Source organism: Terrapene carolina, unplaced genomic scaffold (genome assembly GCF_002925995.2).
Source record: "Terrapene carolina triunguis isolate 2854851 unplaced genomic scaffold, T_m_triunguis-2.0 Scaffold166, whole genome shotgun sequence".
NCBI lineage: Eukaryota > Metazoa > Chordata > Testudines > Emydidae > Terrapene > Terrapene triunguis.
Window position 1 is genome coordinate 1,212,866 of NW_020664517.1, and position 25,075 is coordinate 1,237,940.

The 25,075-nt window shown below is 58.2% G+C and overlaps 1 protein-coding gene across 2 annotated transcripts; it reads left to right on the forward strand.

Moving 5' to 3' along the window:
* Positions 1-250: 250 nt before the first annotated feature.
* LOC112115024 (enkurin domain-containing protein 1) lies at positions 251-16,844 on the forward strand. Of its 2 annotated transcripts, XM_026653851.1 has the most exons (9): positions 251-325; positions 4,129-4,234; positions 7,664-7,767; positions 8,286-8,510; positions 12,030-12,202; positions 13,917-14,078; positions 14,237-14,406; positions 15,378-15,514; positions 16,060-16,844. In XM_026653851.1, the coding sequence occupies exons 3-9, from the start codon at positions 7,683-7,685 to the stop codon at positions 16,218-16,220; spliced, it is 1,113 nt and encodes a 370-aa protein (XP_026509636.1). In that variant the 5' UTR covers positions 251-325; positions 4,129-4,234; positions 7,664-7,682; the 3' UTR covers positions 16,221-16,844. The 2 variants fall into 2 exon arrangements, with proteins under 2 accessions (XP_026509636.1, XP_026509637.1); XM_026653852.1 differs by lacking the exon at positions 4,129-4,234 and having other exon boundaries at positions 297-325.
* The last annotated feature ends 8,231 nt before the right edge of the window (positions 16,845-25,075 follow it).

Sequence of the window (25,075 nt, forward strand, 5' to 3'; positions counted from 1 at the left end):
GGGGGGGGGGCGGGGGGGGGGGGGGGGGGGGGGGAAGTGAGACAGAATGGGGGGGTCATGACATGGAATCGAGGGGAATCGTGACACGGAAGTGGGGGCTGTGTGAGGCGAATCACGACACGGAAGTGGGGGGGGTTTGAGGCGAATCACGACACGGCCGGGGCGTCAGTCACTGGGCTGGGCAGGGCGCAGCCGGCAGGGGGCGCTGCGGGACCGGCCGAGCAGCGAACTACGACTCCCAGCAGCCCCCGCGGCGGCCGGAAGTGGCGGCGGCGCTGTTGCTTGGAGAAGCGGGGGGCGTGTAACCGCCTGAGAGCGCGAGCGGGTCAGTGCCGGGCCGGGGGACTCTGCGCGGCGGGGGCACCCCCCTGCTGTGGGGGGGCATCCCCGCTATGGGGCGCCCGGGGCAGGGCGCCCCCCATGCTGTACGGGGTCGGGGTGGGGGCACCCCTCCGCGCTGTGGGGGGGCCGGGTCGGGGCGCCTCCCCGCGGTGCTGGATATTGTTCCCGGTCTGGGGCGCTGTGTTGCCGGCTCTGCCTGGGAGCAGGGGCCCCGCGCTGCGGGGGGACCCCACAGTGCCCAGGGGCCCCGAGCCTGCTCAGCCCCTGATGCCCTCCGCCCTGAGGAGCCCGGTGCAGCCAGGAGTGTCCCGCCTGGACCCGGGCCGCCAGGGACGCGGCAGGGGCTGGCCCCCTTCGGCCCCGCGCTTAGCCCAGGCTCCAGGGCAGAGCTCTGCTGCGAGGGGCAGCGCCCTCGGGGCTCTGCCACGTTCCCCGGGCACTGACAGATGGGTACTAATCCCTGCACCCTGCTCCCCCCTTCTCCCCCCAGGGCTCCCGACCCCACCGGTAACCGGCTCCCCTGCCTTGGTGCCCGTTGAGTGGGGGAGCTTTGTTTGCACTTTGCCTGGAAGCGGTTTGCTCTCCAAGCCAGCAAAATAAATAAAGCACAAATGCCGAGGCTGGCGCGTGGCCAAGAGCGCAGTGCAATTGCCCTTGCACGGACACCCAGCCGGTTGCTGCTTGGCCGGCTGCGGGGAGAGAGGCGGCTGGAGCTTGTTCATAATTCCGGTGATGCTGCCTTGGGCAGAGTGTGGGGTCTAGTGGTTGGAGCAGGAGACTGGGAATTCCAGGACTCCTGGGTTCTAGTTCTGGCTTGGCCAGTGGCAGCAGCAAAAACTCTTTTCTTGAGGCTTCAGTTGCCCTGTGTAGAAAGGAGGAGCCATGCTGATGTGCCCCACGAGGGTGATGTGCAGGTTGGTTGGTATTTCTAATGTGCGCTGGGAGCACCTAGGGGGAGATACCAGAGGAGGTTACAGCACTAGCAATAAAGGAGGCAGATAAAGGGACTCCCCCTACTTGATCATACCAGTAACCTGTCCCCAGCGGGACTCCTAATACCTGGTTCTGTTCCGACTACTGAGCTTTGAGCAGCATGTGTTGTCTGTTCATAGCAAGGGTATTTCCAGGGCCTGGTATGTAGTGGGGCCGTGTGAAAGTGGGGCAGGATTAAATAACTCTAGAGCAGGGGTCGGCAACCTTTCAGAAGTGATGTGCCGAGTCTTCATTTATTCACTCTAATTTAAGGTTTCGCGTGCCAGTAATACATTTTAACCTTTTTAGAAGGTCTCTTTCTATAAGTCTATAATATAGAACTAAACTATTGTTGTATGTAAAGTAAATAAGGTTTTTAAAATGTTTAAGAAGCTTCATTTAAAATTAAATTAAAATGCAGAGCCCCCCCGGACCGGTGGCCTGGACCCGGGCAGTGTGAGTGCCACTGAAAATCAGCTCGCGTGCTGCCTTCGGCACGCGTGCCATAGGTTGCCTGCCCCGATCTAGAGGCTCTAGTACTGGGCAGCTATCAGATACTGGGTTGAAAAGTGGTCGGAAGGCAGCAATTGTTGGCCAGTGGAGGAGATTACAATGGAAAGAGATGATCTGGGGAACAGGTCATGGTGGTCAGGGAAGGTCTCTCTCTCTCTCACTCACCTTTGTTTGCATCAGCCCTTGTCAGCAACTGTCCAGATCATGTCAGTTATGTTTTTTTGTGGCCATGGTAGTATACAGTAGCGATAGACTGGAGATCCTACAGGAAGAGGGGCTATATAAAAACACGAGAGAGAAGGAATGGCATCCATTTCTGTAGCACCTTCTGCCTCCAGGAACCCCAAAGCACTATACACGCTGTAGCTGGGGAACACTCCTCTACTACCGAAATTCAGCCACTTCTGGAGTGGAGTGTGACAGCTGTTTAACAACACGCAGTAACACCCTGCACCAGTTAAGGACAGGAAGTGAAGAGGGATATCCTAGCAGCTGACAGTGCAAGGGAGATGTAGGGAGGCAGAATGTAATTACCTGTGTTGGAATTTGTCTAGATTCGAACACCTTGGCTGTTAAGAAAAGAGACCTGGGATCTTTAATGACAAGGAGTGGTCAGAGCCTGAGGACGGGGACGTATATGAAAGGCTGGGTGTATGTGGTAGAATACTATGGACTTTGGCCAGTCAATCAAAATCATAGAATAGAATATCAGGGTTGGAAGGGACCTCAGGAGGTCATCTAGTGCAACCCCCTGCTCAAAGCAAGCCCAATCCCCAGACCGATTTTTGTCCCAGATCCCTAAATGGCCCCCTCAAGGATTGAACTCACAACCCTGGGTTTAGCAGGCCAATGCTCAAATCACTGAGCTATCTCTCCTCCCACAAATCCTTTCTCAGTGAGCCTTCCCTTAGAAGTCTCGAGGCAGTGGGCTTAGGGCAGTGCCCCGCCTTACCCCTCATGTGAGCTGTCCATGCCACCTTGGGAGCTGCAGGCAGGGGCTGAGGCTGGGCCCAGAGCCATGCTGGGAGCAGGGGCCGGGGCCAGAGCTGGGGCTGGGGCCGGGGCCACGGCCGGGAGTGGAGCCATGGCTGGGCCGGGAGCCAGGGACTGAGGCTGGGGCCATGGCTGAGGTGGGTCTGGGCCCTGGGGCGAGGCTGGAGGTGGGGCTGGAGCCGTGGCTGGGAGTGGAGCTGAGGCCGGGCTGTGTCCGGCAACTGGGAGCAGAACTGCGGCCAGGCTGGTGGCCAGGGGCTAAGGCTGGGGCCATAGCTGGGGAGCGGAGCTGGGGGTAGAGCAGGGCTGGGTGACGACCCTCCCCTCCTGTGGGGGCTGGCCCGGGCCTGCTGTGCCCTCCCAATGTTCTTCCACCTCCCCCTTGGGGGTACGCCCCACAGTTTGGGGACCACTGGCTTAGGGTATGCCTGCCCTGGAGCTGGAAGATGTAAATTCCAGCTTGGGGAGACATGTCCGCGCTAGCCATGATTGAGCTAGCATGCCTAAAATAGAAGTGTAGCAGCAGGAGGGGCAAAGCACCCCAAGTACCATCCTGTCAGAGACCCTCGGTATTAGGGTGACCAGACAGGAAGTGTGAAAAATCGGGAAAGGGGGTGAGGGTAATAGGTACCTATATAAGACAGCCCAAATATCGGGACTGTCCCTATAAAATTGGGACATCTGGTCACCCTACTCGGTATGGAAATGAGAACGTCCAGCTCCTGTGCAGACGTACCCTTTGTGCCCAGTGATCGGAGAGGGTGATGTTGTAACCTTGGCTGAAATCTCATTTGAAAATTTTCAGCTTGGTTCCTGTTGGTTCTGGTTGGCCATCTAGGGGACCAGAGCTATGTGGTGCTCCAGGAGAAACCACCAGAAGCTAGTTGAGATCAGCTGAATCATTCTAATGGAGCCTGCTGGAATTTCCTTTAGGATAGGGTTAAACCCAACCCTCCCACTGCACCTGGGAAATTGGGGGCAGGGGAGGCCACTGGTTTCTCTCTCTCCCCCCCTCTCTCCCCCCCAAGCTGGGGACTACAAATGAGAGCTGATTCCAACCCAACTATATTTAACTAGCTGTCTTCTTCTTTTGTATGGCTGAAAGCCAGCAACATTGGCTGTTCAGTGAGATGTGGGGCAGCTGGCTGACCTCTCCAGTAGCAGGATCTTGGGCTTTTCAGGGCTCCAGTGGCTCGCACCCTGAATCAGTGGAATGAGGATAATTGCTTCCACCTTTGCAAAGTGCTGTGTGATCTCCGGCTGATCCGAGCTGCTGTGTACAAGTGCTTTTCGTTGCATCGTTTCCAGGTGGACGGTCTGTGGGAACCATTGGCTGATACACACAGCTCTGAGGTGCCGAGTCCTCTGGCTGCTCCCTGACATCTCTCTCCTCCTGTCATCTGTGAAGTACAAGGTAAAGATCCCGAGAAACGTGATCTCTGGGACACCCAAACTTTGCCCAGTAGAGAGCTGCATCCCCTTCCCATGTCTGTTATAGGAGAGGTGTGGCCTCTACAGATCCCAGCATGCAATGCTCCATCTTCATCCAAGTGGCTGGAACATTGCATGCTGGGTCCTGTAATCTCTGCACAGTCCATGCACCCTGTGTTAAGGCTGAGGGAGCTGCAGACCTTGATGTAGCCCCACTACGTTATCCTGCCTGCTCTGGCCACAGAACGCACAATCCCCTTGTCCTTGGAGCATTGAGAGGACACTGTTGCCTCCCCAGCCTCCTCTCAGAGAGGTACCCGAGTACCCTCCTACCATCCCTTTGGGAAGAGAGCCCCGTTTACCTCCTGTTCTAGGCTGGTGCTGCAGGGTGTCATTTCTGCTCGTTGGAAAGAACATAACTGCTAAGCTGGCTTTGTTCCTACGGGAAGCATGGAGACCTGCCCAGCTCCTAGGGAACAGGTGTCCCCATGCAAAAGCCACCAGCACAATTGGCCGCTCCTCAGCCTTTCTGCAAACAGGCCTTGGAGGTCCAGTGGCAGGGCAGAGGGTACAGTGAGGCCTGCAGGCTCCATGGCTGCAGTGGACAGCTCTCACCAGCACCAACTTCCAACAGGAAGGGGTTAAAGGCAGAGGCCTGCTCTGTCTGGTTGCTGTCTGCATGGAGCAGCCAGCGGGGAACTGTACACATGGGGGCTCTGAGCCGTGAAGCGAATTGCACATCAGGTATAACTTAGGGGTCGGGAAAGCCCCTGTTGGCAGGGGAAGGTGGGCTCCCATCCCACCTCTCCTGCTAACTGCTTTTCCTGCCACCTCCCTTGCCCCAGAGCTGCTTTCTGCTGGCCTCGGGCCTGCTCCCGCTGTCGCTGAAGTTGGGGAAATGTCAGCTACTGAGGTGGACGGGAGCAGGCTCAGATTCCTGTGATGTACAGCGCCGTCCCTGCTGGCTCTGAATCTGCCGTGTCCCCCCAGGGGAATGCCAGCAGCTGCAAGTGGCACTCTGCTGCCCCTTCCCTCTCCGATCTGCCACCAGCCCAGGCGGCATTCCAGGCAGTGGAAGTCACCCTGCCTCATTTGGAAGACTATTTGCACAGCAAGGCCAGGCACAGTGAATGCTCCAGCTATTTTAATCCTATTGAGAGAGAATAGAAAAGAAAGATGGGATAGGTCTGAAATGGGCCTTTGAATTCACTTGGGAGGCCCTGCTGCTGCTATCACAGCCCTCCAATTGAATCATGACTCCCTCCCGGCTTCGGGGCCAGTGGACTCCAAAATCCACTGCATTATGTCTTTCATAATAGGCTATAAATGTACTTCTGCTCACGGTTCTTTTGTGTTAATCTCTGAGACAAATTTTCTATTGATGCTGCGTGATCTCTCTCGCTGATATCCACAGGGCTCGGCTGATAACGGTGCACAGCTACCTTGGCTTTGCTCTGCCTGTGTGCATGTTGCGCTGCTGGTGGCTTTCTTGTGGGACAGGGACTAGCTCGAACGAGTGACCTTGCCAGGACAGGAAAGGCTGACAGTGAGACCTCATGGGCCAAGGTTTTGAAAGTGGATCAAGCGAAACCGGGACAAGGCGCTCTTGTTCCAGAGTAGGAGTGTCCACAGCTGGAGCTGGTCCAGAATAGCTCCATGTGTCAACAAGCCCTTATGCTCTCTTACTGCCATGTAACTGTCGCCACATTTGTCACCGCTGCATTAGTCCCTGGGGGGTGAATAATTAGCTCTTTGCTAATGGCTCTCATTCCAGTAAGAGCTGTACCTCCATGACGGCAGGCTTAGGTGGATTAGCCGTTAGCGTCAGAGGCTTTCTTATCCCCGCTCGGTATCAATAATTCATTGGCTTGTACATGGAATTGAGGCCCCTGTCTGTCCCTGCAGCGCCACTGTGCTCTCCCTGCTCCCGCACATCACACCGCAGTCGGCGGGAAGGAATCTTCCCGCTGGAGGGCTCGCCTGCCTGTGACAATTGTTGAGCCTTCCAAACGTGGGGCCTGATCCTGTCCCAAAGTCCCAGGGAGTTGATGCGCTCAGTTTGGCTCAGGGCCTGGCCCAGTTTTATGATGATTTTCTGAGTGAGAGTGAGCGCATGTCCCCTGGTGATAGGGGGCTCTCTGAAAGACTTCCTTCGGCGCTGCAAGGGGAGAGGTGCTGGCTGCTCCCGGGTCGGAGATCTAATGCCTGCCCGGCTATCAGGTGACTAAAGGACTGAACCAGCAGGTGCGGTTGTGACCAGGGTGCATAATGAGGTTCTGCCCTGAAGAGCAGGGCCTGCGCAACCCATTAGGCGACATAGGCGGTCGCCTAGGGTGCTACAATTTGGGGGGCGGCGACCGCGGTGGTATTTCAGTGGCGGGACCTTCCGCCGCCTCTGTGGGGGGCGGCATTTCGGGGTGGGACCTTCCGCCGCCTAGGGCGGCAGAAGAGCTGGCGGCGCTCCTTCCAAAGAGTGACTGTGCAAGTGGCATCACAGGCCAATGTTTGACCAAGTCAGGCTGCAGCAAATCTGCCTAACTGATAACTAAGCAGGCAGGCCAGTCCACTCCCTGGGATCTGAGGGTCAGGCTGGGCACTTTCCTGCTCATGCATTGTTCTTGGAGGAGCCGGGCGCTCCTGTTGGGTGGGGTTCGGTATTGCAGCCTTAGAGGGAGCTTAGGCTTTAAGCTACAATGCACGCTTCCAGCTCAGGGCTGCGACAGGGGCCAAAGCAACCTCCAGTGGAACAAAGCAGGCCAAGCCCCACAGCAGCATGAGGTGGCTGTGGCTGGAGAACCTTGGCCATCAGTTCTGCTGATTGTGCCCCAAGAGAAACCCTCTCGCTCCCCAAAGCAGCACATACCCATCTCAGTCCCTGCAGCGAGCAGCTCAGCCTCTGATACTCCCGGGGAGTGAGACGGGGCCGTTCTTACAGTCACGCTGCAGAGCAGACCCATGGTGACAGCGCGTGAGCCAAGCGACGTCTGGCGAAGGGGAGATGCCATAAGAACGGCCATACTGGGTCAGACCAGAGGTCTATCTAGCCCAGTATCCAGTCTTCCACAGTAGCCAGTGCCAGATGCTTCAGAGGGAATGAACAGAACAGGGCAATTTATCAAGTGATCCATCCCGTCGTCCACTCCTAGCTTGGCAGAGTACAGCAGCAAACATGGACGCTTTGCGTGGGGGAGTCGTGCTGGTCAGTCACTGCCTGGTGGGGGTTCCCAAGCGATGCCTGCAGCTTGGTCAGTGTCCAGATTGGAGGGCGGGTGTGTGTTTTCCCTAGCTGGGTGCGTCTCCAGCGAGGAGCAGCAGCCCAGATGTATTTAAATATTCACCATGGCCGGTAAATGATTCCCAGGAAAAACCCAGCTGATTTCTTTTCCCAATGGTGTCCGCTTGTCGATTGCAGCCGCAGAGCCGTGGCCGAGATGTCTGAGGGACCTTCCAGGATCTCGGGACCCATCCCTCCCGACCCTACGCTGTTCCCAGACTATTACAAACGCCCCCTATCAGGTGAGTGCCAGTGGAGCATGCAGCATGGATGGGGTCCTACGTAGTCACGGGCGGCTTGTTCTCCCTTCCATAGTCCCATTTTGCTGCACAATCACACTGGATCCATGGATGGGGCCAGCATGGTGGCCCGTTGAGGTGCCAGGCCAGAGGGCTGTTCGTTGACCTGGCTTTCCTCAAGTCCAGGCAGGGGCTGGGGGCTCCTGCAGAGCCGGCTCGCTCTGCTCCAAACGGCACGGAGTGGGCCTGCTTCTCCCTGCAAAGAAGCTTGGCTCCTCTTAGATGCTGAGTGCTCCCAGCTCCCATTGGCTCCAGGACCAGGCTGACGTTAGGAGCAGCGTCCATGAGGGGCAGAGGGGTTGGAAGTTAGGAGAAGGTGGGCTGGGGAGGCCAGGGGGCTCTCCAGCCTCATCTGAGGCCGCCTTGGCTGGAATGGGGCTAGCCTGGAGCAAGCCTGGGGCGTGGAGGGAGAAAGCGATGGGGCGGTGCTGCACATCTTGACTCATGCTGTCTCTCTCTAGCTCGAGGGAGGCTGGAAGGGAATGCCTTGAAGCTGGACTTCCTCTCGGGCCCTCTAGCCCCAGATCCTAGCCTGTACCCCACCTGCTACAGTGCCCGCCCTGCCCATCCTGCCCCGCGTATCCGCCCCAACGGTCAGGCCATCCTGGAGAAGGGGCAGAAGGGGACGGTCGGGGTCTTGCTGAAGTTGGAGGGGATCTCTCTCTACAGGGAGCCGCCCCTGAAAAGTAAGTGCAACTGAGCAGCTGGAGCTGCCCGTGGCTAAGGGCAGGACAAGTACTTTGATTGGACGCAGTGGCAAGGCCTTAGGGTGGGGATTTCTAACCGAGTAACCAAGGGTTGGATTTGTTGGGGGCTAATCGGCTCTAGGTGTGCTGCAATGGGAGCAGCGTCCCGACCCTGGGGTTATTGAGGTCATAGCCTCACCCTGACTGCAGCATGGCCTTTGTCTGGGGCTAGGAAGGGAGTGTGGAGAGGAGACCTGCTGGTGGAGGACAGGCTGCGGGGCGGTCCGGGAGCAAATCAAGCACTTCAGTTTACCCTGGCTCAAGGTTGAGAGGATGGTGATTAAATCGAGAGGCAGCACACTTAAAGCTGATGAAAGGCAGTGGGTTTTTACACAAAACGATTAGCCTGTGGAACTCACTGCAACAAGACGTCATGGAGGCCAAGAGCCAAGTAGATTCAAGGTGATGATCCAGGTGCGTGGATAATGAGAACAGCCATGGGGAGTGCCTTGCAAAGGAGGGCTCTGCTGGCCTTGGAATCTATGACCCAGTTCTGGCTCCCCGGTTTGCTGCCCCAACTCGGCAGCCTGGGGACTGCTTTAACTTGTGCCCGCAGAGGACAGCCAGAGTGCAGTGTGCACCAGCTGCTGTCTGTCCCCAATGTCAGTGGGGAACTCCCCTGTCTGGAGGATTGTGAGTAATTTCTGCAACCTGAGCTGAAGACAGAGAATCTGCCCTAAAGTAGCGATTGTGGCCCCTGGACCTTTCTGAATCAGTCTGGTTGGCCCTCAGGCGGGAAGGGCAGACGGCTCCGACATAGAGTCTGGCATTGCTGTTGACAGTCCCACACACACTGGGAAGGCCTGTGGTTCCCCATCCCACCCTCCCCCTGGGGCAGGATGACTGGCAGTAGTTTTCTCCCTGGGTGCTGGGGTGTTTGTGGCTTGATGCTGAGCTAGAGCATTGGCCCAGCCCTCTGGGCTGTCGGGTAGTGGAGGGGGAGGGACAGTTTCCGCATGGATGGTGTTCCAAGAAGGAGTGCTAGGGAGAGACGGGCTCCGCCTAACGAAGAGAGGGAAGAGCATCTTCGCAAGCAGGCTGGCTAACCTAGTGAGGAGGGCTTTAAACTAGGTTCACCGGGGGAAGGAGACCAAAGCCCTGAGGGAAGTGGGGAAGTAGGATACAGGGAGGAAGCAGGAGAGCGCAAGAGAGGAGGACTCCTGCCTCACACTGAGAAAGCAGGACGATCAGCGAGTTATCTTAAGTGCCTATACACAAATGCAAGAAGCCTGGGAAACAAGCAGGGAGAACTGGAAGTCCTGGCACAGTCAAGGAATTATGATGTATTTGGAATAACAGAGACTTGGTGGGATAACTCTCATGACTGGAGTACTGTCATGGATGGATATAAACGGTTCAGGAAGGACAGGCAGGGCAGAAAAGGTTGGGGAGTTGCATTGTATGTAAGTATCACTGCTCAGAGCTCCGGTATGAAACTGCAGAAAAACCTGGGAGTTTCTGGATTAAGTTTAGAAGTGTGAGCAACAAGGGTGATGTCATGGTGGGAGTCTGCTATAGACCACCAGACCAGGGGGGTGAGGTGGATGAGGCTTTTTTCAGGCAACTAACAGAAGTTACTAGATCACAGGTCCTGGTTCTCATGGAGAATTTCAATCACCCCGATATCTGCTGGGAAAGCAATACAGCAGTGCACAGACAATCCAGGAAGTTTTTGGAAAGTGTAGGGGACAATTTCCCGGTGCAAGTGCTGGAAGAACCAACTAGGGGCAGAGCTCTTCCTGACCTGCTGCTCACAAACAGGAAAGAATTAGTAGGGGAAGCAAAATGGGAACCTGGGATGGGAACCGGGGAGGCAGTGACCATGAGATGGTCGAGTTCAGGATCCTGACACAAGGAAGAAAGGAGAGCAGCAGAATACGGACCCTGGACTTCAGAAAAGCAGACTTTGACTCCCTCAGGGCTGATGGGCAGGATCCCCTGGGAGAATAACATGAGGGGGAAAGGAGTCCAGGAGAGCTGGCTGCATTTTAAAGAATCCTTATTGCGGTTGCAGGAACAAACCATCCTGATGTGTAGAAAGAACAGTAAATATGGCAGGCGACCAGCTTGGCTTAACAGTGAAATCCTTGCTGATCTTAAGTGCCCCAAGGGTCGATCCTGGGGCTGGTTTGGTTCAATATCTCCATTAATGATCTGGACGATGGTGTGGACTGCACCCTCAGCAAGTTTGCAGATGACACTAAACTGGAAGGAATGGTAGATATGCTGGAGGGTAGGGATAGGATACAGAGGGACCTAGACAGATTAGAGGAATTGGGCCAAAAGAAATCTGATGAAGTTTAACAAGGACAAGTGCAGAGTCCTGCACTTAGGACGGAAGAATCCTATGCACTGCTACAGACTAGGGACCAAGTGGCTAGGCAGCAGTTCTGCAGAAAAGGACCTAGGGGTTACAGTGGACGAGAAGCTGGATATGAGTCAACAGTGTGCCCTTGTTGCCAAGAAGGCTAATGGCATTTTGGGCTGTATAAGTAGGGGCATTGCCAGCAGATCGAGGGACGTGATCATTCCCTTCTATTCGGCATTGGTGAGGCCTCATCTGGAGTACTGTGTCCAGTTTTGGGCCCCACACTACAAGAAGGATGTGGACAAATTGGAAAGAGTCCAGCGGAGGGCAACAAAAATGATTAGGGGGCTGGAGCACATGACTTATGAGGAGAGGCTGAGGGAATTGGGATTGTTTAGTCTGCAGAAGAGAATAATGAGGGGGGATTTGATAGCTGCTTTCAACTATCTGAAGGGGGATTCCAAAGAGGATAGATCTAGTGGTAGCAGATGACAGAACAAGGAGCAATGGTCTCAAGTTGCAGTGGAGGAGGTCTAGGTTGGATATTAGGAAACACTATTTCACTAGGAGAGTGGTGAAGCACTGGAATGGGTTACCTAAGGAAGTGGTGGACTCTCCATCCTTAGAGGTTTTTAAGGCCCGGCTTGACAAAGCCCTGACTGGGATGATTTAGTTGGGGTTGGTCCTGCTTTAAGCAGGAGGTTGGACTAGATGACCTCCTGAGGTCCCTTCCAACCCTGATATTCTATGATTCTATGATCCCAAACTAGAGAGCTAGGATTCAAACCAGCCCCACTTCCTGCTGTGAGTGGGGGAGTCGTTTGGCTCCACTGATCAGCTGTGTGATGCTTGTCTGCACCGCTCTGAGGGCCAGCAGCAGAGGGTGCTAGTGAGTTGCTCTGTGTCATGGCACAATTGAGTCACCCCAGAAAAGCCAATGTCTTCTGTGTGCTTACAAGGGGCTCAGTGGGTATGATTCTGTTGCCCCCTGGTGGCTGGCACACAGGGAGGGTAACAGCTTGCTGCTGCTTGCAGCGAACGGAGTAGCTTAGGTAGCAGAGGCCTTGGTCTCTGATGCCAAAGGTCATGGGCACCCACTTATGGCTTGGGAGGGTTTGTTGGTAAAAGCAGTCTCTCCCCGGGGCATGCAGGGAAAGAGGCCAAGGACCACGAGAAGGAGAATGTGAGGCGGATGAGGGAGATCCAGAGGAAATGCAAGGAGAAGGAGCTGGTGCGGGAGCACAGCCAGCCCAAACCAATGAAGGCCTTGTGGAAATCCCAGAAGTATGAGAATGTGGAGTCCAAGGTGAAGGCCAAGTTGCAGGTACCTGTGCACTGCCCCGTAGCCCTTCATGGGCCATTGCCCCGGCTGCCCTCGACTGGGGTTTGCAGGGAGACCACGTGTAGATCTGCAGAGCCCTGCTCAGTAGCACAGGGGATGGAAGTGTCCCTTCCCATGCCGCTGTGAGAGCGGAGCCATGTCCTGGGCGGGAATACCTGGCTCGGGCGAGGAGACTGGTGGCTAACATCTGGTTAAAGTGTGATGGGGAAGTTGGGAAGAAGTGGGATCCCCGCTGTGGTTCTGCACTGTGGCTGTCGTGAGATGGAGTCAGACGCTCCCCCCTCGGCAGGTGGCTGCTCCAGCAGGGGGTCTGAGGCAGCGCTCGTTGGCATGAGGCGAGCGGGACATTCCGACGCTGCTAGATGGCGCCATCGCTGAGGCGCTGCCTAGCAAGCTGCCATTGTGGTCTGTGGTCTGTGCCTGCTGCTCTCGCCTATGGAATCGGACCAGTCCACGCCATGCATTTAATGGCAGCTGTGTTGTCCCACTCTGCAGGATGGGTCGCTGGTCTCATGCATGAAACCAGATCGAAAGGGAAGCGTGACCCAGCCCCTCAGTCCGAAGGGTCATGGCTCCGAATGGCTCAGACCCACGCAGTGTGACTTACAGACACTCGGCATTTTAACAGGCTGTCACAGACTCACAGGGTCTGTCTATGCCACGCCGGGCCCCAAGGACCCACACGGCTCCACAGGACAGGCCCTTGACCTCCAAAACTGGGCCCTTGGCACCCGCGACCCCTGTCTCTCTCTCTGGCTTCCTGCCGCGTTCCAGGCTCCTGTGGGAGGTTTGTACTGTCCCCTTCAGGCGCAGCGCTCCCAGGGCGTGTTTGCAGTGACACCGGGCAACCTTTTCACAGCAGAGCCGGGGTTACTGTGGGTCAGCACAGAGAAGTGAAGGTTGACATGGTTCGTCCTGGCCACGCCCGCACTCCACCCAGCCACGCTGTTGTTAATTCCATCTCCATCTCCGGAGAGAGCTGCTGAGTCTCCCCAAAAGCCACCACTTCTCCCCTCCCTGACGACGCACGCGGAGGTCACGTGTTCCAGCTGGAGATTTCCCATGCTAGGTGTCAGTCGTTCGGCCCTTGGGGCTCCCATTGTCGTTCTGGATCCTCCACTGATATGGGTCGGTGTCAGCCAGTCCTTTAATGCCCCATTCATCCCACCTCAGCCAGTGACACACACCCCTCAGTCCCACTCTGCCCTAGTTGCCCTTGTTGCAACCACTGGGTGACAATGCAAAGTGCAGAGGGAAACTGAGGCACGCAGCAGCATCATAAAAAGATTAGAGAAAATTCCCACTTTGTCACACAGGCATTCTAGTCCCCACCACAGCTGGCTGCAGTGTGAAGCCTAGCCTGTCTGGGGCACTCAGCGCACTGTATGTCGAGTGCTAAATTCACTGCAGCCCATGGGTTTGCTCCTGCAGATTCCTCTCTCATACTCCAGTGTCACTCCATTGAATTCAATGGCCTAATGCAGATTTACACTGGCGGGATCTGGCTCCATGTCACCGCTGCTGGCTGAGTTCCCTGCCTGGCTGCCTCCTCGAGGAGACCTTCCCTGGCATGCCGCAGCAGGGCCTGGGGTCGCCCATCTGCCATGGCACTCCTGGGTGATCCTGGGCTCTGAGGGGCTTTGCCGTGTGGTTTGCCCTGTCCTGGCAGTAATGTCTCTCTCTTTGCCTTTTGCAGGAGAGCTCTCCCCCGCCCAACCCGGAGTCTCAGAAATTCCTCCGGGCATATTCCCGCTGCGGCTCTGGGGTCCAGCCACGCCGTTCGCTGTCGCCCAGCCCTGCCAAAACGAGAGTGGTGACCGACACCGAGGCTGCAGGAGCACAGCGCACTGATGCCAAGGTGAGGGACTGCACGCCCTGCTCGCTGGCTCCTGGCGCTCCAGAATCGCTCCTGCCTCTTGCTCGGCACAGGTTCCTTCACTCCAGCCTCAGAAGGCACCATGCTGTGCATGGGGGTCACTGCTGCCTGACCTCTCACGCTGCCCCCTTTCCTTCCAGATCCAGGTAGAAGGCACGAGCATCGACTTCGTAAGCCACAATGCCCGCACCGCCAAACGGGCCCCCATGCGGCGCTCGCGCTCGCTACAGTCGCTGGCCGAGGCACTGGAGCAGAAGCACCGGGAGCAGGAGGAGTACAACGCCAAGCAGAAGGGCCACGTGCCCCAGTAGTACGTAGGCTCCTGCCCAGCCAGCGCCTCTGTCACAAACAAGCCTGAACCCACTTCCTGCTCCGTGCATGGGACGGCAGCGGCTTCTCTTGCAGCAGCGTCCTCCTTTGCTGCTCTGCGTAGTGAGCTCCCGGGGTCAGCGCAGTTGCAATGAGCTTGGCCCAAGAGGGTCAGATGAAATCCCCGACGAAGCTGCTGCATGCGGGGCCAGGGGAGGCTGGGCTGTGCGGCCTACTGGCTCTGCGCAGTGGAGCTGCTGAGTCTCAGGTGCTCCAGTTGACTTGCTGGTGCTCAGCCCTGCTGGGAATGGGCGCCAAAGTGACTTAGGAGCCTCAGACTCATTGAAAGGCTCCTCGGTGCCTGAGTCACTTCCCCTAAGTGCCGAGCATGTCCCACAACGGCCGGTGGGGCCTCCCGAGCGACACCCGTAGGGGACAGAGCAAAGCTCCCCCCTCCCTGCCTCGCTCGACCCAGGCCAGCGGCTTGGATGGTTTCTGTATTGTACGGCTGGAGGGGGGCAGAGGGGTGGGCTGGCTCGGCTGGGAATGGGAGACAGAACCTCTTGCTCTGACATTGGGCCAGATCCAGCTCAGGACTTTGCTGCCCGGTGCCCCATGGGCAGTGAGTTTGGTGCGTGTGGTCAAGCCCTGCGCGGCCTGGAAGCACCCTGTGGCGCACTGCTGAGCCCTGGACGGGCCTAGGGCTGTGTGGAGACGCCACGGGGCTGATTCCTCCAGATCAGGCCCAGGCCCTTTGTGGGCACCTTGATGTGTGTGAAGCCCGCACTGCCCGTGATGTGTCAGGCCCGTGGTCTCCGGGGCTGTCGGTCACTCAGTAGGGTGACAAGTCAAGTATCTGTGAGCCTGGCATCCATCCCTTTCCCTTCTGCTCGTCCCATCTGAGCCTCTTGCCCCTGGGCGTCTGGCCCTGCCTGGATCCCGCCCCTCACCACCCTCCTTCTCCCTCGGCAGCCTGCTGGAGCGGAAGGATCACTGGCGCAGGGAGATGGAGGAACGGCAGCGGAACCTGCCCGACCCTGACATGCCACCGGGTCACACCATGATGCCAGAGAGCGAGCGGCTGGCAACCCTGAACAACCTGCAGCAGAGTAAGGGGAGGAGAACCACTGGCTCCTGCTGGAGAGGCTCCCCAGATGGGTGGAGAGAGAGAAGCCAGTGCTGCTCTGCTGTGGCACATGCTGTGACGGGACAGCTCTGCTTACTGCAGCACTAGCCTCGGCCACGGGGTGTCGCTCTTCTAGAATCCACTGAGTTGGTGACCTCACAGTGCCAGTCTCCCTCCCCACCCCACGCCAAGCCCCCGGACAGTCACGGACTTCCAACCCTGCCCCAGTCACAGCCTAGTCACGCTGCCCCATCTGCCCCCAGCTGAAGGGCCTGCTGCAGTGCGATGCCCAGAGCGGGACACAATATCCCAGGGTGGGTCTCACTTAGTGCGGGGCGGCTTCTTCCCCGCTGTGACGTGCTGCCTCTGTGCACGTGGGTCTTCATGGTGGCTGGAGCACGATCAGCTGCCCCATGGGATCGCATAATGTCTAGTTAGCTGATCTCTGGGGAGTGAGAACCAGTGCTTAGTGGCAGAGCAGGAGAGGCCTGGCCGTGCCCCCTCTCACCAGCCCCCTTCTGTCCACAGGCCAGGAGCAGCTGGTAAAGGACCTTGTGATGCTGCCGGTGCGGGCCGACACCCTGAGTATTCAGAAGAGGCGGGCGGAGCTGGAGAAGAAGCTGTCGCAGATCGATGAGGCCCTCAAAATCTTCTCCCGGCCCAAGGTCTTCATCAAGCTGGACTCCTGAGAGGGGGGGTGTTGTGCTGTGCGTGGATCTGCCACCCTGCTGTGGGGGCTCCCGGTCACTCCGCTCCATGGGTTGGGGGGGGAGGGAAACCAAACTCAATCTGCTTCCACTGGCTGCTGCAGCAGCTCCTGCGTTGGGGATTCCCAGAGCCCAGCCTGACGCCGCCCAGCCAAGCTGGCCCCAGGCAGAGGGCAGCTGGGCCCTTGTGGGTGACAACAGCAAATGAACCCGAGGGGTGCTGCCAGGGGCCATTGTCTTCACGGCAGTGCCCCAGCCTCTGCCCGGCGGGGGGCTCCTGAGGGGCAGACTGGCCAATGGCACCTTCTGTGCAGCGTTGCTTGGAAAGCGGCAGGCTGGTGCTGCTCAGCTGCCGCTCTGCATGGCTGGGCTTACTGGCCTCTCGCTGACATGGAGTGATGGTTTGTAGGACAAAGCAGGAGCAGCCTCTGCCCGGCACCCCCTCTCCGGCCACCTTCCTCCCAGGTTGGAGCTGGGAGCCACGGGGCGTTCAGAGGGAGATTGGGAGAGTCTGAGCATAACCCTGCAGCATCCCAGCTGCCCCTGCTGGGGGGGTTGCGACACAGCCGGGCCTGAGAGCCAGCTCCCTGCCAGCCCAGGCTGGGCCTCTACATGGTGCTCCTCTGGCCTGGCCACCGCTCCCCTGCAGCCCTCTGCCAAAGGCCGTGTGCCTGGGACGGGGGCAGCCCTGAGCTAGGGATGCTTGGTAGGCCAAGACTAGCAAAGGGGCAGGGTAACCAGGCCTGGCAGGGAGCTGGCACTGGGGGGAGGGGGTGGGGAGCGTGGGAACCCTTCTGGGGGTGTGTTGGACAGCTTTTAAATAAAGGGTTTTGTAGGTATTGTGTGCGACAGGTGTGTGAGAGGGGGAGGGCTGCTTTGGGCTGTGTGGGCAGCTGGGGAGGGTTCAGCCGGCTGAGTGGGTAGAGTGTTGGGCATTGGCAGGGCCCGGGCTGGGGAATGCCTGGATGGCAGGTGGGGGCAGTGGGAGCTGAGGGGGGAGCCTGCTGGGTCTGTGCTGGGAGGCAGGGCCTGGGTAGCCTGCACCTTTCATGCTCCTTGGTGCTCCAGCCGTATGCACGTGGTACCAGATGCTGCTGCCCTCCAGTTGCGCTTCGCTGGCCCTGGCCAGGGTGAGTCCCTTGGCTGGGTACAGCTTGTCCAGCAGCGCTGTGCTCCCCCACCTGCCTGCTGCATAGGGGGAGGCAGGGATGCCTCCAGCTGTTCCCATCCCGTCCCCACAGCTGAGGATTTGACCTCCTGTCTGGGACTGTCTGTGGTTGCTGCTGCTGCCTTGCAATGGGCCAGGGAGGAAAGAAGAAACTCCTGGCGGCGGAGGAGCAGCTAAAAGCCTGTAATTCTGGGGAAAGCCGGGCCAGGCCTTTGTGGGCATGCGCGGTCTGCTGAAGCTAGACCAGTCTTGCTGTAGGAGGCAGGGGGAGCGTGACGTGCAAGCCCTGGACCACAGTGCTCTAGGCGGGCTCCCACCGGGGCTAGCTGGTAACGATGGGGAAGAAGGCTTCAGGCAGTGCAGGAACCCGTGAGCTCCACTAGAGGCTGCAGGAGATGGGTGTGAGATGGAGACTTTCCCTTCCCAGTGGCAGAGTCCAACCCCTCTCAGCCATGGTGGCTGGTGGCCTTTGCGCTGGGTGTGTGTCCGTTTCGTTCCCCTGCCCCATGGGTGACTCCCCATTGCAGGCAGTGCTAAGGCACCAGCATGTCAGCCACACAGCCCCCAAGCTGACTTGGTGGGGGTGCTGCCACACAGTCAATGCGAATCCCTTCCACAGCACCAAACTGCCCCACAGCTTAATAAACTAGCCGGGCGCGGCGTGTGAGTGGTTCCTGCTGCGCTGGCAGAGCTGCCCAGCCTGCAGGGCAAGCAGCCCAGGGGTAGGTGCGGGATTGGAATCTGCCCCCTGGGTTTTTGTAAATCTCCAGTCTTGTGCCCTGAGAATGGGAGCGGGCAGGGCCCTGTGCCGGCGGGCAGAAAGTGTGTGTGTGGGGGGGGGGAGATGACCCCTAAATGGAGAATGTAGCTGCTGAGGCATGTGGTGGAGGGGGCTCTGTTACAATTTTCGGCTGCTGGGGCCCTGCTGTTGGGGGGCTGGGGTGGTGGCTTCAGGAAAGGGAAATGGCAGAAGAGCTGGTGCACTGGTTGCAAAAGCAGCAGCAAAACCACAGTTGTGTAGAGGAGCTGAATGCAGAGGAGCTGTAACTGATGGAGCCAGGGCAAGGCGGTCGAGCTCCCAGCCTGCTCTGAGCAGGTCCTACACCCGCTCCTCCCCACCTGGGCAAATCAAACACCAGCTCATGCTGCCCTGTGCTGCTGGGGGAAACGGGCAGGGGGAATGCCCCCTGGCTTAGGAATCTCACAGCTCCGCACGTGTCAGGAGGAGACTGCCGCATGGGTGAGTGCTGGGCTCTCGAGACTGGATTCCCCACAGTCCATCATTACCCCTGTGCAAGGGAAGCATGACCTGCTACTCCCTCAGGATGGCAGCATTTCCCCCTCACTGGGCCCAGGGGCAGGCTGGGGGACATCCACCCTGCTGTGTCCCAGTCTGATGCTCAAAGGCCCTGGCCAATACATCAGCCAACTGGTGCTACATTTGGAAAAGAAGCAATTCCAGCCGGGTAATTGTGCAGTATGGCCACATTGTGCATTGTTAGGCTTCTTTTTGTTCCTAATATACTGTAAAAAAACTCCTCCTTATTGTCCTTAACTCTGCTGGCCATAGATTTCTCCTTGTGTCCCTTTGCTTCCCTTATCAATTTTCTACAATTCCTAGCTTCTAACTTTATATGAATTACTAGCAAGTTCCCCTGTCTTCCATGGTTATTTTTTATAGCTGCCCTCATTTGCCCTCTAAGCCAGGTTGATTTGACCAATATCGCCTTTTCCCTCAAGTATGGCTTTTTGGGCATCTAGTAAAGTGTTCTTAAACAATTCCCAATTATTATTCACATTGTTCTGATTAAATTCGTTCTCCCAGCTGATTTGGCTCCTAGCTGTTTTTAGCTTTGTGAAATTGGCCCTTTTGAAGCACCAAGTCTGTCTCTCTCTGTCTGTCTGTCTCTCTCTCTCTCTCTCTGTTGTGGACTTTATTCTGTTTGCACACTATAAATGTGATCAAATCATGAGTCCTTCTACCATTAAGTTTTTAGTTCTGTGATCAGTTCCTCTTTAGCTATTCGGACAAGGTCTAATATAGAATTCCCCTGTGTTAGAAGCAACATTGTTTGAGTTCAGAAATTGTCATTTATAGTTAGAAGTACCAAGAATGTTTAAGTATGGGCAACGTGAGACTTCCAGCATGTCACTCAGGTTGACGTCCCCCATGACCACACAGCATCTTTTCCTGCATTAGAGCTAGGTGCATAGGGAACCACTCATGCTGTTCCCTACTGTGATTTGGTGGGCTGTAGCAGATACCAATTAATAGCCCCACTCGATCCTTCCTAAATAGGTTAGAACCATTGATTTTAACATTCCACTCATGGGCCCCATGCCACCGGGTTTCAGTAATACCCGGGAGATGAAATTTATGCTCATATGAACACTTTCAATTCCTCGTTTGTTACCCAGGCTCCTGGCATTAGTGCGTAGGGAATTAAAGCATTTCTTCTCTTCGTGTCCTTCAGTTCCTTGGTTAATTTTATTCTCAACATCTCAATGTGCTAAACGAGTGCTCAGATCGTCCCTTCTTTTACCCTCCCTCTTTAACGCCCTCCAGACTACTCTAGTCAGCCTATCCCTGAACTGCTTGGTTCCCTGTCTCCTGAAGTGGAGGTCATCCAAACTATACAGCTTCCTCTCCCTGTAGGTGCCACTAAACCAAACCCCTCCATGCTACACATTTCCCTAGCCAGCGGGTCACCTCCAGCATCTTCTGCCTGCCTTTGCTTGCGGAACAGGGAGGCTCTTAGAGGCAATCACGTGGCCATTCTGCTTCCGTGTTCCCTGAAGTCACCTACTAGCTGTGAGCTCTCTCGTGACAGTGTCAATCTGAACCATCTGTGATGCTGGCAGACCAGGTGCCAGCTCATACCTCCATTGAACATGGACAAATACCTCGCTGGGATCAGTCTGGCCCCTGCATGTTGGTATTGTTAAAATAGGTATTGGCATGTTCAGGGGTTAGCAGTTATTGAATGCTTGTGAGTTGCTGCCTGCGTTAAGCTCACTGATAACAGCTGCCTCCCGCACTGCAAGGTCATGTTTGAGCAGTTGTATTATGAACCTCTGTAACAGTGTAAATCCACCAGCCAGGAGCGCGCCATTAATGAGTGTGAAGTGCTGGTCTCCAACAGGAGGTGTTCCGGCCTGCCCGCCAAGCACCAGCTGACAACAGTGGAACACACTAAGGAGGACAAAGGACTGTACTGTTGACTCCCACCCCCCATAAAGAGTAGTCTTGCAAGTGAATTCCTCCCATCAGCTGAAGTTGCAGCTCAAAGCAGAAGTGGGGCAGGCATTAAAAACCCCTAACAAGGAGGAACTGGTTCTCCATGTTCTTGGACAGTGGGGGGCAAGGTTTCTAGGCATAAGCAAAAGAGTCCCAGTGTTTAGCCTGAGTTAGGCCTAAAGGACATACAGAACTTGCTTATTACGGAAATGTCTATTACCTTTGGAAACTGAAGATTGGAACTCATTACCTGCTTTAACCTGGTCAATAACTCTCATTTCCTTTGCCTGTTAATAAAGCTGAAGATCGTTTATTATAGGATTGGCTACAAGCATTGTCTTTGGTGTGAGATCTAAGGTGCAATTGACGTGTGGTAAGTGACTAGTCCTTTGGGCCTGGAGGTAACCTGAATATTGCTGTGAGTCTTGGTATAAGGGACCATCTATCACCGAGATACTCTCCTGGGTGCCTAAGGGGACTGCTGTGACTCTGTTAGTGCCTGAGGAGTTCACACGCAGGGAAATCTAAGTCTAGAGCTCGCAGCCAGTTGGGGGCTTGTGCCCTGGTTCGTAACAGCCTGCCCTGATGTCAGTGCTCTGGAGCCCCTGCCGGGCAGGGCGACGCCATCCCCAATGGATCCTCTCATGGTGCCGCCCGCCGTGGCTCCAGGAAGGCAGCGCGCTGTCCTGTTCATCCTTCTGTCCCTGGCAGAATGTTCTGTTCATGCTCCTGCGCGCTGAGGCCCAGTGTGGCTTGGACGGCTGGAGAACTCTGTGGATAAGCTTCATTTTTCTTACCAGGTGGGCTGAGCTGCCAGCCACGGGTGGGCCCCAGCCATTGTGCTGGTCCCTTGGGCCTGCTGGAGCTTGAGCGGTATCTGCCCTAGTGGCCCCATTGAGGACCTGGTATTGATTGGAAATGCCCAGCTGTGCTTCCGGGACTCCTTGGTGGCAGCCCCCGGCAGCCCACCCTTGTCTAGCCCTAGCCATGTAGCCTCTCCTCTCTGACGTCAGCTCTCTCCAACTCAGCTGCCTCAGCGCACACAGGTGCTAACCCAGCAGGAGGCTGGGGACAACCTGGCTTGTGTCTTCTAGCCCCAGGCGTGTGAGAGCCCCATGCTTCTCCCAGACACCCCCCCCATATTGGCACCTGTCCAGTGGCGTAGCCAGGGTCTAAGTGTAGGGGGAGCAAACATAAAAAAGCCTCCACCCCTTGGTTCCTCCTGTGACCATGCCCCCCCTTGGCTCCTCCCGTTTCCCCCCCCTCCCAGATTAACCCCGGGGCCCGGCTCAGGACTCCTGCGGGCTTCCCGGGGGTGCGGATACCCCCGTCCCCCCGCGGTCCCGGGAGAGACTCTCCGGCCCAGCCCGCGCTGCAGGTGTCCCCCGCCGGGCTGCGATGCCCGGCCCCACTCGTGGGGCCCTGTCCCCCCGCCCCAGGCCCCAGGCTCCTGCGCCGCGCCAGGGCCCCCCGTCCAGACAGCGCGGCCTGCGCCCCTGCCCTGCGGGCCCGGCCCCAGGGAGCCCCTCGCCCGGCGGGGACCCCCCAGTGCAAGGCACCGGACCCCCGCCGCTCACCTTCTGTCCTGTGCCGCCGCCTGTCCCCGGCCGATCCCGGCCCCACACTGCGGGCGGATCCCAGCTCCGGCTCGGGGCGGGGAGCGCTTGGCCGCCGAGCCCTGAGCCGCCGCAGGAGGTGGCTGCGCCTGTGGCGATGTTGGGGCCACGTGGGGTGCGATGGCCGAGGAGCCGGCCCCCTCGCTCCTCTGGCCGTGTCCCCCCTCCCCCATGGCTCCTCTGGCCGTGCTGCCCCCAGTGCCGGCCCGGCAGGCGCCGCTTTTGGGAAATGTGCTGAGGGGAAGCGACTGCTTCCCCTGCACCCCACTAGCTACACTACTGCACCTGTCCCGTGCAAAGGCAGGGGCTCTCCTGGCGGTGGAGCCATGTTTGTATGAGCGAGGCACGGTTAGAACAGGCCTGGGCTAGGGGTAGGAGCCTGGGCGAGCTCCCTGCACTGCTGCCCCACAGCCAGCATTGGTCCAGTTCTCCCCCCCTAGTCAATGCTGGGGCCCGACCTAGCTTTGCTGAGACCCCTGCATCCTGCCCTGCAGCCCCACTGCTTGTCCAGGCCTGTACCCAGACCCGGCACTGCTCCGGGCCCACGGGGGCTCCTGGCTGCTGCAGTACCGCACACCCCTCGAGCAGCAGGAGCACGTCCCAGGCTCCAGTGCTGGGGGAGAGGCTGGGACATGCCAAACCACGTCCAGGGGCAGGGCTGAGCCTTAGCGCTGAAAGGCCGGGGGCAGCCCCCAGCCCATGAGCCACTGAACCCAGCCGCGGGCCTGCCCCCGGCTCAACCCGACTGGCTCGCCGGCTCCTGCAGGGGAGTTGCTGTCTTGCCAGGGCTGTGCATCCTGCTGCCCGTTCCCCACCGGCATGTGCAGGGCTGGCTGCCGGGATAGGCGCTGCGGGAAGCCCAGGCAGGGCCCTTGGACACTGGCTACACATGCACACACCCTGGCGCCTGCTGCACTTCCTGCTGTAGCGAGGAGAGAGGCCAGGCAGGCCCCTCTGGCTGGCACAGCTACATGAGGGCTGGAGCTGCTTACCCAGCGCAGGCAGGGAGCACCCCGCCCTTATTAGCGATCAGCTGCATTACACAGGTGCTCCCTGGTCTGGCCAGGGCCCTATTGCACCAGGGGCTGTACGGACACACAACAAGCCAGTCCCAGCCCTCTGGGGCCACCCTGCTGTGTCCAGGCCAGCGCCTGCACCCCTGCTGCCCCCGGCGACGCAGTGTGTCACGGTGCCCGTGCCAGACCGCCCCGGCTAACGGTGGAGCCAGGCAGCCCTGCGTGTTTGGGGTGACAGGCGGAGGGCTCTGGGGCTCAGGGAGGGCTGGCCCATGGCAGTGCCAGCCCGGCTTACCACCTGGCCAATATCTGACTGGCCTGGCCCTTTTTCTAATGGATGTGCGTTGTCAGAAAACTCATTTCCTCTGCCAGGTGGGTTTTGTTTTTAATGTGGGGCTAAAGCTTTGCATTCCGAGCCCAATACACGGGGCTAGCTACTGGGAAATGTTTCAGTGGCCACTAACGCGGTCCCACTGCCTCCATTTACACACTAAAACTGGTGCCAATCCAGCAGCTGTAGTGCCCACCACCACACAAGCGCCCCTGGTGTGAGTGGACGGGCGCCGTTAGCGAGCTCAGCTAGACGTGTGTGCGCTCTAGCTACTATAAGTGGCTGTTGAAGGGTGTGTGTGTGCGCCGTGTTGCCGTGTGGTGGGCTTGCCCTGTGTGTGTGATTGGGGGGGGGGGCATTTATTTATTTTTGCCTGTCCCAGGTAGTAACCCTAGGGCCAGAGTGAGGCAGGCCAGGCCCTACTCATTGGTAGCTGTGACCTGTTGCAGAGGCAGGCTCCCTCTCCCAGCCCCAGTGCCAGCTGGGCCCCCTGGCCTCACCAGGAGGGTGGCCCCAGGGTCTGGCCGTGGGGGGGTGGGGGCCTGCGGGTGCATTGCCCCCATGGCAGGCGGCCAGGGTGGTAAAACGAGCTGCCCAGGTGCAGCGGGGGCCTGGGCCCAGAGTGGGGCCCAGCTCAGCCCCGGAGCAGCGAGGGGGCCCTGTTGAATACAGCTGTGCTGAGGCCCGCAGAGCCCTTGGCTCCACCCCCGGGGGCCAGCGCTGGGTGCTCACCGTCCCATGCTGCACCACTGCCTGGGAATCCCATCTGGCGCCCCCCTGTCCCGTAGCCAGCGCTTGGCCCAGAACCTCCCCCTGCCTGGCCACCCGGGGGCATGCTTAATTCCTGGGCCGCCCTCCAGCCAGCACTCATTGGGCAGCACCGTTAGCAATACCAGGGGCAGCCCGTGGGGGCTGGCAGAGAAGAGGGGCTGGGGGGGAGGGAGATGCAGGCTGCTCCTGGAGGGGTGGTTTGGGGGCACCGGGGAGCTTACGCCATGGCATGGAGGGTTAGTTCTATGCATGCCCTGCTCCACCTGACCCCCCGGACGGTCTCTGGGTTAGTGTCAGGCTGGGGGATGTGGCACTGCTGTGCTCTGAGCTCCTGGGGGGTGCGACAGGGGCACATTGCTCTCTGCGGTGCTCAGGGCAGACACACGGGTGGCGTCACTGCAGACATGTCCTGCTGCCCGGCTCCCTGCAGCCAGCCCAGCCTCGCCCCTCGCCCCAGCTGCGCACCACAACTTGCTGTCACCCATGAGCGGGGGTGGGGCAGGCAGCAGAGCCTGGGCACAGCCAAGCCTTTGTCCCGAGCGGTTTTAGTTTCCTTCTGCAGCAGAGATGGGGCAGGACCCCCCCGCCCCCGGCACCACACAGCTGGGCCTGCCCCGTGGGCCCCCGGGCATTTCTGTGGTGCAGGGAGGGGGCAGCAAGGAAGGGGAGCCCACACGGGCAGCATTAGCCCCCTCCC